Source organism: Pimephales promelas, chromosome 12 (genome assembly GCF_988280905.1).
Source record: "Pimephales promelas chromosome 12, fPimPro1.hap1.1, whole genome shotgun sequence".
NCBI classification, from domain to species: domain Eukaryota; kingdom Metazoa; phylum Chordata; class Actinopteri; order Cypriniformes; family Leuciscidae; genus Pimephales; species Pimephales promelas.
Genome location: NC_142780.1, coordinates 23,682,030 through 23,694,628, shown reverse-complemented (window position 1 = coordinate 23,694,628; position 12,599 = coordinate 23,682,030). Strand labels below are relative to the sequence as shown.

General features: G+C 39.5%; 1 protein-coding gene across 3 annotated transcripts in view; it reads right to left on the bottom strand.

Annotated features, from left to right (window-relative positions):
* Window positions 1-8,673: 8,673 nt before the first annotated feature.
* Window positions 8,674-12,599, bottom strand: part of sema6cb (semaphorin 6Cb) — a 152,269-nt gene continuing 148,343 nt past the window's right edge. For all 3 annotated transcript variants that reach the window (XM_039679607.2, XM_089117755.1, XM_089117754.1), the window contains one exon: window positions 8,674-12,454. In XM_039679607.2, the coding sequence (XP_039535541.2) occupies window positions 11,178-12,454 (1,277 nt within the window). In that variant the 3' untranslated portion in view covers window positions 8,674-11,177. The remainder of the gene's footprint in view (window positions 12,455-12,599) is intronic.

Sequence of the window (12,599 nt, the reverse complement as noted above, 5' to 3'; positions counted from 1 at the left end):
AATGTGGCACTAGCTGAACAAAAGTGTGCAAGCCACTTTGAAATATTTTAGCTTCATTTCATCACAGTAAAATCTTTTGAAAGAGGAAAGCGAGAAAGAAAGCGGCAGTCGGAGAGACGGGGAAATCATCTCCACGCTCTCGCACTGACTGCAATGACCCTCAGGCCATTTTTTCTGGCCTCCGTTTTGAGACAAGTGATTTAATTGAAAAAAAAAGGGGGAAAGAAATGATACTTGTGGAAGATTGTGGTTCTGAGTCATTAACTGCAGGGAGGTGCACTGGTTAAGGCGACTAATTGAATGTCAGCATGAGCCATTGAGAAAGATCTCAGGTGCAGTGTCAGCAAAACCAGATGGGCGGGTGAGGGCAAATAAAGAGGGTTTAATCTTATTACAGGAATAGTTGGCCCAAAAATCATTTACTTACCCTCACGGCATTCCTACCTTTATTTCTTACGTGTTACACAAAAGAATGTGTTTTGAAGAAGGAACTCTTTTTATACATGCAATAAAAGTCAATGGGGTCCAAGTACAGGTGAGGGTGAGTAAAAGTGTCTCAGTTCATCTACATATGTGCATGTTTGTGGCTGCCAGTTCACCAAACTCTCTTTATGTTGGATCAAGTGCAGATTCAACTGCAAAAACAATGTTTACAAGACGTGTGAACTATTGCTCCCTCACACACCACATTATCTCACTCTGTCTGGACCTTCTTCCTCATTCACTGGAAATCCAGCCCGCATTGTCCACAGACACGGAAAGGGAGTCTCAGAGCAGTATCTTCTCTGCTTTATGTCTTCTCTGCGCTATGTTTTTTGGCGCTCTTCCACCATTACACATGCACAGCAGGAAGAGAACTCTTCTCCAGATGCTCCCCATCTCTCACTGATAGTCGCAATTCATATTCAAGAATACGCAACCAGATTGTTCCATTTTTAGCCCGTTAGAATTTCAAGCTAATTGAGTGCAAAAGCACCCTAGAAAGTCTCATCCTGCTTCTGGATTACTTCAGTCTGTGGAGTCCAGGCACCTGGTTGTTTTTCAAAGCCTCCTCAACAGGGCCCGCCTCCGGGACCCCCACACTGCAGACCGCCTCTAAAAGCCTGTGATAGGAACATTCAATCTGTCTGCTCCCGTTTTATCAGATCACTCTTTTTTTTTATTTCCACCCCCCCCCCCTCTTCCAGTCTGAGCTTTAATGGGAACGAGGAGAGAGGCAAACAGTGATTACAGGTATCAGGAGTCAATGCCGGATCTGGGGTATGAGATAGGACCCTGCGACAACTTGGCACAGAGGCCATTAATCACTGCTTGTTTGGAATCTGAACTAATACTCTTCTTTTTTCAATTCAATTTATCTTTCTATCTTTCCTTTTAGATATATCTCACAATCAAACAATATAGTAGGGAAGAGTGGGGTTGAGATGTGCTCAAATCATCTCAAACTGGTTTCTTGAACATGCCAATGAGTTCACTATACTCAAATGGCCTCCAGTCACCAAATCTCAATCCAATAGAGCAGTTTTGGGATGTGGTGGAACGGGAGATTCACATCATGGATGTGCAGCCGATAAATCATAGGCAACTGCGTGATGCTGTCATGTCAATATGGACTATAATCTCTGATGAATTTTGTGAAGTTTGAAATTTGAAGAATGAAGTTTCCAGAACCTTGTTATATCTGTGCCACAAAGAAGTTCTAACAGCAAAAGTGGGTCCAAGATGGGAGCAAGATGTATATAAAAGACATTGAGCATTCATAAATATTTTTTTTTTCCTTGTTAATGGTCATATTTTATGTATAATGTCAATCATTAACGAATTTCACAATTATTCAACACCTTGACATGACACATCTTACCCCAATAATGTGGGGAAAATGGACAATTTTTCTTAAAGTCTTTCAGTATGCTAAACATTGTGAAAGATAATTAGGAATATTAGTTTAAAAAGTGGTGCAATTACCCAACTCTCCCAAATAATTAAAATTCCATATTATTAAACTATAAAAAAAAAATCTCCGGCATCTTGTGACAGAACAGATGTCCCGTGACAGCTGGTGATGTACGTGTGTCCTGCAGAAGTAATTTAGATGGTCTGGTGCGTTGACGGATGCCAGTCTATGGCAAGCTAGGAGTGTGTGTGTTAGTTGGGATGGGGGTCGTGCTTTGTAGGTTAATTAGGAGTGGGTAGAGAGATGAAGAATGAGTATTTATGTGTGTGTGGCCTGGGTTTAAGTGGCTAATTAGGCTGGGAATCATTCAAGCTTCTGGGGGACAGATGTAGGGTGTATATGGTGATCAGGTTGGGGCAAGTAGGCAGGGAAAGCTTCTAATTTAGTGTGAGATGGTCAGGGAGAGTATATGTGTCAGTGTGACAGGCAGTGGCAGGTGCGTTACTGTGTCTCTGTGTAAAAGTGCTGAGTAAAAGCACCAGGACACCAGAGAAAACTGGTTGAAACCAGTCCGGACTGAAATGGGGGTGTGCCATGGCTGTCTGGCATTCTGGACATGCCGGACATAGCGCATAAATCTCCACTGACCTAATAGTTACCGTACTGCTCGGGACTTCCCCATTCAACACACGAGTTGGATCACAATATTAGTTAGGACATCTCATAGACATGATGGGTTTTATATGGGGGATGGTATTTGCTGAATTCTAACCCTTATGAACCTTCATATGGTTCATAACTGATAACTAATATTACAATTGCTACACTGTAACTGATTTTTGTAATTTGAACAGTATTTTACTGTAATATGTAGCCTACAGTACAATACTCTTAAATGTGCCAACAGTATAATACTGTAAATTGCCAAGGATTATGGGAAAATATGTGTTTTCTACTGTATATCATAAACAAATATGTTATAGGAAATCAATTCTAATACTGTAAATAAAAATACAGTAGTTTAATGAATACAATATACAGTATTATTTCTGTAAATTAAAATATGGTACTTGTACTGTAAATGAAAAACACAGTTCATACTGTAAATATTAATACAGTATACAATTGTATCACTGTAAATAAAATTACAGTACTAATACTGTTAACACTTTTACAGTAACTTACTGGCATCCAGCTGCCAGTAAGTTACTGTAAAATTTACAGCAACCTTTTGAAGTATAAATAAAGGAAAAATAAAACGCTAAAATCATGAGGTTATTTACTCTGTCACATGTATATGTAATTTATGTTCATCAGGAGTGAACCTGAAGAGGTGATGACTCTTTTGACTCAAATTCTTAAAATATAAATGAGGCAAAAAACAGCCAGCAGTGAACACCATATTGTAACTGTAAATCTGAAGAGCCATTTACACATCAAGGACACAGTCCACCGGCTGTCTGTCTCCTAGTACACTTATGGAGCCATGTGGTTCTTTTTAGTTTATGGTTTGTATAAATGTATCCAAATGCTGTGTGGTTTGTGGTGCTGTAGCATGTAAAAGTCTCTCTGAGAGGGAAGCTACCCAGAATCTGCTAAAACATTCAGGAATGATACAGATGCTTTTAACATTGCATTAAAGATAATTTTGAACACAGACTGTGTATTTTACATTTCAGTGCAATTCAAATCATAATTGTAAATGGTTAGGATAGCAAAATAAATAGGATGATTTTATATTTATAACAACACAAGCATAAGGGTTTTATACAATAGTTCAACAAATAAGATGGTAGTATGGGAGTAACCAATTTTGCAAATACCTTTGCTCCGCGTTCGCTCCGCATGGAAAAGTTCCCAACAAATTTAAAGCAGAACCGCACCACACACCTTAATCATCCCAGAACAAATCAATGTTTTAAATTATTAGGTTGATTCAATAACTCACTTATAACTATTTTGTTCCTGACTAAAATCAGTGTTGTTGAATAGGGGTGTAATGGTTTAAATCAATTACGGTTTGTATCACGGTTTTGGTTTCGGTAAGGTTTGGTATGTGCTATGCTAAGAAAAAGGACTACTGTCAAATAAAAATCAAGAAAATAAGAACAAATATTTAAACAAGCAATAGCACAAGGCGGCTCCCAAGGCTCGTTATACACACGGTGAAGTTCTTTTTCTTCTTTCACTTGGGGGTAAAACAAAGTTCAAAATACCTTAGCCGCGATATATATATTTTAAGCGAACATCCGAGGCCGCCAACACCGCTGAGAACAATGTTTAGATGAACATGTAAATATGAGCTGCCCTCAGTCTAGGTCAAGCTGGGCTGCATTAAGTATTCAAAAAATACAAATAGCATTCAAGTATTCCAAAAAAAGTAGCACAACTGATCCAATCTTCTCAATATTTATTATTAACGTTTCATCTGAACTGTTCCTCTGACTTTGAACATTCCTTTCTGTACATGATTGTTGTCCTGACAGTTGAAGTTCAACTCTTTTCCTTATCCTTAACTTTGTGATACTTCATTTTACAAACTTTTTTTTCTGTTCCTTATAACACACCTTTGTGATACCTATATTTGCTCATGTCCTTTTTATTTTCTTTATACAACACATTAATATTATATTGAATGTTTTTGGAAGGCACGTTTCCTTTTATTATACTTAGAAAAACAATTTCAAAACAAGTTGAATTTCATAAAGTAGGCTACATGCTAGAGCTATTTTTAACATTTTTCATTAACAGAAAACAATATGTATCAACAAATGATACAACTCATATTCTCAGCAAAAAACAAAAACAATAAATCGGAGGAATTTTAATATCAGAACCATCCTTCTCTTTGTAATAAAAGTAATGCAAATGAAGGAGTGTAGCACTGTATATTTATGCCAAACTCGACAGCAATATCATAACCATAACTATCAGCTAAATCTTTCAAGATGATCTCACAGATACAAGAAACAGCCCCAAAGTAAAAGAAAGCATCCAGAGAAAGAGAAGGGAAGATAAAAACCCTTTACAAAAGGGGCATGAAGAATTCTGAGCACAAGGGATTTACTCATTTACTGTTTCCCCATTGAATTTAGATACCAACCAGGGTCAAAAATGAAGCAAAAATGCCCTGTTTTTATTTTGTATATTCAATATCTGTTTTTATTTATTATATTCTACTTATTTGTTTTGTTCTAGGCACATATCACATAAAATATGTTGATGTTGAGTTAATTTTACGGGTAAGAGATAATAAATTCTCCAATTATTCAGATTGAAAAATCAAGTTAATGGATTTATTAATTTATGTATTTTATAAAAATATGACACATTAGATTAGCCATATATGGAGCAGATTTGAAAAATAGCCCTCGTAACAATACAACACACCTGGCACATATTGGAAAATGTATTTTCTGACACTGATACTAACAATAGGCTAATCAATATCAGAAAAGCCTCCACACTGCTAAAAGGGGTAAAACAATGTTGTCATCAACAGCTAAATATAATGTCCCATATCACACAATGAGCCTATGAGTACACGCACACACACACATAAAGAGAGGCACACAAACATATGTAGTCAGCAGAGTTGCATGCGGCAATGTCAGCAGTGTCTATTGTCATACACGGTTCTGTATACATCCTTTCAGCTGTGTTATTGTGAAATAGAAAAAAAAAAAGATGCGCTGACAAACAAACTCAAGCATCAAAATATATCACTACAACCCACCACAGCATTTTCACAAAAAACCTTTTTGGGTCGAGTGAACAGCATATGCGGAGCAGGTTAAGGGTCACCGCTAAAATTCACACGGGCATGACATTTTTTTTTGGGTGGTCCCCTTCTCCTTTCGAATTCAATGAGCAGACTATATAGCGGTTCTCCTCATGTGATGATGAAATATTGAACAACAAAATGCATGTGATTTTAGAAACATTCGGCTGTTCCTGACAGAGGAAATCTATTCATTCCATCTCCCAGAATACATTTCTCTAATGCCCTCTCACTCTCAGAGCACTGACAACCAGCCAGAGAAACAGGGAGGGCTAAAGAAAATGATGGAGGAAGAACCAGAAGACGAGAAAGTGTATTCTGGTGTGAATTTGATGATTCCCATGGAGGTGATATAAGGTAGTAGCACACTTGATGACACCTGATGAGTACTGAACTAAGAACTGTGGGTAATAACTGAGACTGTTCAGCTCCACCTGTCAGACAACCTGCAGTTAGTGTGTCTGCTGCACCCAGAGCCACTTATCTGAGTCTTTATGGATAGAAAGAGGGGAAGTGAACATCACATTGAGTGGTATGGTATAGGAAACCATATCTTATTGCAATTTGCAAAATTGTGCTAACAAATTATATAAATCCATGGATAAATACAATCTAGTGTGAGATGTTAAGTGTTTATGCACTCTAAAAAATGCTGGGTTGGTTTAACCCAAATTTGGGTCAAATATGGACAAACCCAAATGTTGGGTTAAAAATGTAATTTAAACATTTAACCCAATGGCTGAGTTTGTCCATGGGTTAAAACAACCCAGCATTTTTTAGAGTGTGGGAACTCATGTCCAAGTTATTGTGGGAAGCTGAACAGGTTCTGCCTTGCTTTTATTGGCTGGATGGGCATGAGCAGTTGCTTTTGGACCGAAAGATGTGTATCAGTGCATTGGATCCATGCATTTAGCCTTAAAGTGACAGTGGTAAGAATGAATAAAAATAATATAAAAAATAAAATGAAAAATACTTCAACTGCCAGTTATTGTATACTTTGAAATGTGCCTTCCGTGTTGGAATGTCTGTTTTTGTTTTGGTCTGTGTGATGATCTCGTCCACTGCTAGTTATTTGGGAAATATAGGTGGTTTGCAGTCACGTGATTGTGTTAACGCGCAGAATGCAGATGGACAGCAAGGAGTGAAGAGCACAATGGACGAGATGGAGGAAAATCTGTACTGTACTACTTTAGACGCGATTACAAGAGAAATATATAAACAGAAAATCGAAACATATGTTGGATGTGATCCTTACGTTATGAAGAGGACCGATTTTCAACTGAATTGAGAGACTTGCCTGCCATCGAGGCAGATATCAGCAACTAACTCGTCTTACAGACATACTTTGACTTTACAAAGTTCGGAAACTGGTACGTTACACAAACAGCCACATAAGTGTATTTAAACACCTGAATAATGTAATTATAAGCCACATAAATAATGTATTAACTCACATTTGACGAAGTGATCACTGCACACACACGCATTTTCCCATTCAACTCCTCCCGACCGCAGACGTAGGTTTGCAAGGCATTTTTCCCTGTGTTTTTCTGTCAATTTCTTGTATTTTCCACCCTTATGAACAACAACTTTTGGCACACGATAAAAACTCCTCATGGTTTGATCGATTTGAGCAACCATAAATGATGCAAAACATAGGCATTTTGAGTGTGTTATAGTGCTTCCTAAATATAGAAAATCACTTCCTGCCCTCCATCTGCAAATCGCGCCATGGCAACGCAGTGGCGTGACGTCACGAAAACAAGCTATTATCTAGGCTTGTTTATTTGCACAATGCATATGTGTTACTGCACTGCATTTTTGCACAAATTGACCTTTGTACTTGCACATTGCTTTCTGTTTGTTGAGTTTTTCTTTGCAAAGCAGATCAAGTTTGTTTGCGAGTCACATTTTCCTTTGCAAAGCAGATCGAGTTTGTTTGTTTAATTCTGGCACAATATTAACTCCATAAGATTCTACCATACCTAAAAAGACTTGGCATCCATCTAAAAATCTCTATGAAGGAGAGCATTTTAAAACGCGGATAAATCAACTCATACACTTTCTCATTTAATTCTCCTCTGCTTTTATTTGTCAACTGCGCTTGTTCCTGTTGGGTGTTCTCCAACTGGCAACCCGAGTGAGTGTCGAGTCGGAGGAGGAGGCAGGGGAAACTGCAGTACCTATTTCGACCATCAATTTAATTAAACCCATTATATATATATATATATATATATATATATATATATATATATATATATATATATTCGACTAAAATCTAATATTTAATCGACTAAAACTAAAAGAAATTTGGATCACTAAAATATGACAAACTAAATTACATTTTAGTCAAAAGACTATGACTAAAACTAATTTGCTATCAAAATGAACACTGGAGTGGAGCTTGTATGTATGGAAGATAGAACTGAGGAAGCAGTAGAGTAAAAATGTGAAAGTGAGATGCACCGATAAACACAAGCAAGCAGTGAAAGCTTTTCTTGTTTACCAGTGGATGTTTTTCACCTATTCATGCATAACTTTGGTGAATATTCATATATAGAAGCAGAGCCTGTGTATCTTCAACTATTTTCCACTAAAAATTGTAAACTTGGCTAGAGAGCCATAGACCCCACTTTTAATGTATATTCACCTTCAGTTCAAGGGCCCAGTGGAACTAATTGGCCATTAAGTCATTTTTGGCCCTTGAGCTGTACGGCAAACATCATCCATTGCATCGTTGAAGTGCAGCTGTGGTTGGCAAACAAAGCCAGAATCAGCTGTGTTTTACATCATGAGACTCCCGGCTCTCCTTGACTACACCAAAACATGTTTTTTTATTTATGTAATTTTATACATTTATATGCAAAAAATGTTAAAATAAAAACTGATTTTGAAGAAAAATTTAACAAGCCATCTGAAAAGTGCCATATGTCGAACAAAAAGAAAAAAGTCTGTTAACTGTGTAAAAAGATCAAATCGCACAATCAGTCAAACAATATGCATGTTATGATCTCTCATTTATTTCTGTTATAAGGAAAATACAACAGTATTCCATAAAAGCAGAGGTGGAGAATCCATGGGGCTTTGTCCAGTAGTAATCATAACAGAGCACTGAATCCTGGGAAACTCCAGGACTGTATTTACACTGTGCAATAACAGAAACCTCAATGGTTGAAGCAGATAAAACAGACACACGCAGTTCCCTTTCCATCATAATAACTATAGAAATTCAAAGAAACTACTCCAGTCTCTTTCCACTCGTTTCCGTTTTCCATCAAGTACGATGCAGAGATTCAATCCTCAGTCCATTTTCCACCTGGGATGCATATGATGCGGTAGCCATCTATTAAAATGTGACATTGCATTTGGTTTCGTGAGGGGCAACAGAGCACATAGTTACAGGCAGCCAATTTGAAAAGTTCATTCAAGTGTACATGATAAAAACTGTATTTCAGACCAGCACCAAGAATGTATGCAAAAGCAGACGCATCACAGAATAAGATGATGAAGATGACTTTGAGCAGAGGAACTGTTCTGAGTTACTCTGCCAGCCTGAAGTACTGGGATAAAGCAAAGGGAGGTATGTGTTTGAACTACAGCCAACTGATATGGTCTCCTCATGAAGCACACACACACACACACACACACACACACACACACACACACACACACACACGTCTGTCCTCCAAACAGAGTGCAAAGCCTAAGAAGTCTTACTCCCGCCATTAAACATAAGATCTGAAAATACACTGCAGTGTAAAAGTTCATGTATTCATACAAACCCATTAGATCTGTGAGACAGTGGGTTTCTTAAACCATAGTGTGGAGTTAAACAAGAAGAAAACAAAAAAGAGAGATAGACAGAGAGAGAGAGACAGACAGACAGATCGATCGATGGAACAATGGAATCACAGAACAATAGAACAATTGATAGAACGCTAGGTGAAAGATAGATAGAAAACTATGTAGATGCTGATCCAAATGCAAAAGCCTCACACAGCTTGGGGATATCAAAAGTATCTAGAAATATATATCTACAATAGTTATGACACATACAGACAACCAAGCTTAAAAAAAAATACAAATATTAAAAATAAAAAGATAAATGACGGCCTCTCTGCCCTTTTCTTGTGTCCCCTCTGCCACTCTGCCGCCACCCCCCCATAACACATCATATTAAATAAGGCACAAATTTACACAATTAAAATTTGGCTAGTTATTGTTCATCTATTTACACAAAACAGTTTTAGTGTTAATATTGATACATTGTTTTTAACATAATAGGACAATAGTAAGAAATAATTTTGTTCTGGACACTTTACGCGGTGTCCTAGCGAGGTGCGACCAGTTTCAGTGTCAAACTGCTTCACTGGGCAACACATTCAGAACCAATCAGCAAGTATTTGATGTTTAAAACTGGAGCAGAAGTATAGACCAATTCGATTTCACTGTGGGTGGGGCTATATATAAGTGGTCAGGATTGGACTCAGGGGACAGCTTTAATCACTTTATCCCACCTGGTTAGGACACAGTGTTCAATGAACTGTAGAAGATTAAACATTTTTGATTCACTTTTACAGATTACGATTTTTCCAGAGAAGACGGAGGGTAAATACTGTAACACATCTGCAGCGTATAGACAAAGAATACATTCCTCTTAGGTATATACTTACATCTCCTTCATAACACTAAGGCCGATTCATCTCACTGGGTGCAGAGTATTTTGATGTAACGGTTTCTCTAGCCACATTTAATCATCTGAAATTTAACTTTATGTATTGAGTTTGAGCTGCATTACACGGGAGTGGACAGGATGGGGTGGGTATTATTGCTTGTGGTTTTTATAGAGATCTCTTCAGGTTGTGTGGGAATTTTACAGCACATCTGCTTTCAAAATAAGGCAAAGGAACTTGTTGAGGGGGATAAACCATTTCGGTAATCTAGATACATACACTGGGTATGTATTTGTACATACACGCACACACATACATATATATTTATATATATATATATATATATATACACATACACGCACACACACATGCATATATACACATTTCTAATTGGGATCAGTACAGTTCATCAACTCTACATCAACAGAATAGTTAAGCCAAAGCAAGAAATATCAGGATATCAAACAAGATGTGTACACTTGTTCGGATAAAAGTTCAGGTGCGGAGTTTAGGATGAGTGACACCTGTCCAAAGTGAGACCGTAAAGCCACGCACTTATCACTGTGGCAGCCTAAATCTAGGTGGACTCTTGTAACTCCTCCCCTCGTAATGGCCAATAGCTGAGCAATACCAATATGGTACAAATATATTTATGAAACAGAGAAAAAACAGGTCATATTTCAAATGTAAAGTCAACAACACTGGCAGCCAATCTTTTTCCCATGAAGGCAAGTTTTTTGTCCAGTCTTTCAATTTTTCTTGACCACAATCAGTTCTAAGAGGTCGAGTAGCCTTTTACGAAAAACCACAGGCTTTTCTTCTCCATTGTTCAGTAGTTGAACTTCCCTGCCTGGTTGACAGGTGAGCTAGCAGGGATGAACAGTGGTTTGGGTGGGACGTCAGGCTTGAGCGAAGCTGTCCGACGGACAATAGCTCCACGGTGGACTTCCTGCTGATCGCTGTAGCTATGCTGGCGAGTTAGGTATCCATTAGGGATGAGCGGATGCCGTACATCGCAACCTGAACTGCTGCCGTTAGAGTTCATTCGGGACAGCAGGAGGGGCTGATGGGAGCTGCGCTGGTTGAAGCTGTGCTGCCGAGGCACCACTCCCCCGCTGGGCATCTTGGGGGTTGTTATCAAGGAGTGGCGTTGCGACTGGTGACGGGACACTCTCTCCAGGGTGGACTGATGATGGGGAGGGATCTCCGGAGGAACATCCATGCGTCGAGTGAGACTGTCCCGAGGAAGCGTGGAGGAACTGTAGTATGGCGCAGTCTCCGTTTCCGGTATATGTGGCTGTACGCGATTGGCGAACGCCATCTGACCGGCATGAGCGGACATGGAAGAGGTGAGTACAGTCGGACTTTTACCCGTGGCCACGTTGATTTCGTGAATGTGTTTCAGAAGCTCGTCAAGCGAGGTAACATCCACAATCTTGTGTGGGTAGCAGTGGTACGGCTGGCTTACCACCCGCTCGGCGTTGTGGACTTTGCGTTCCTCCAAGTGTGCCGAGCCACCTAGTACCTGTCCGTTGGTCAGTCCTTGGGAGAAGGGGAAAATCTGATGCTGCATCCCAGGGGTTGGCCGAGATGCTCCCATGTTATGGGACTTGGGTTCTTTAGCGTTGTTGCAGTTTTGATTCTTCTCCCATTGGTTCTTGAAGGCCTTCATACTCTTGATGGGGAGCTCTGGTGTCGAATCAGGGGTGGGAAGGCCGGAGAGCTCAGCAGAGTGGTGATGATGGGGGTGAATGAGCTCTGTCATTGCAGCATGGTGGGCGTTCCGGCGATGCGCCTGCTCTTTTCCATTAGCAAAGAAAGAGTTGTAGAGTTTGGGTGAGGATACCTCCAGCTTCTCATCCTTGCTTTGGCTCTCTAGCAGGCCGTTCAGCTTGGCTAGGCTGCGCAGGGATAGAGCATGTGGGATCGGCGCTTCTGGATCTTTCGACAGCCTCTTAGTCTTGTTAACGTTGTGGTTGCAGTAACAGGAAACGAGGAATCCGGATAGGAAAGCTCCCAAGACAAACGCCACCAGGACACACGCAATGAGCAGAGTGTAGTGAACACTGTGGTTGGACTTATCTACCTCAGGGGGCCGGCGCACTCCTGCAGAGAGGGGAAGAGAGCAAGATGAGTGCACTGTAAAGACACAGCGAGGTGCCAGTTGGGTTAGCTTTTAACAGGGTGCGAGAGTCTAGAGTTCTTAGTAGACTTCTATTCATGTTAGAAACTGCTGACAAACAAAGCAGAG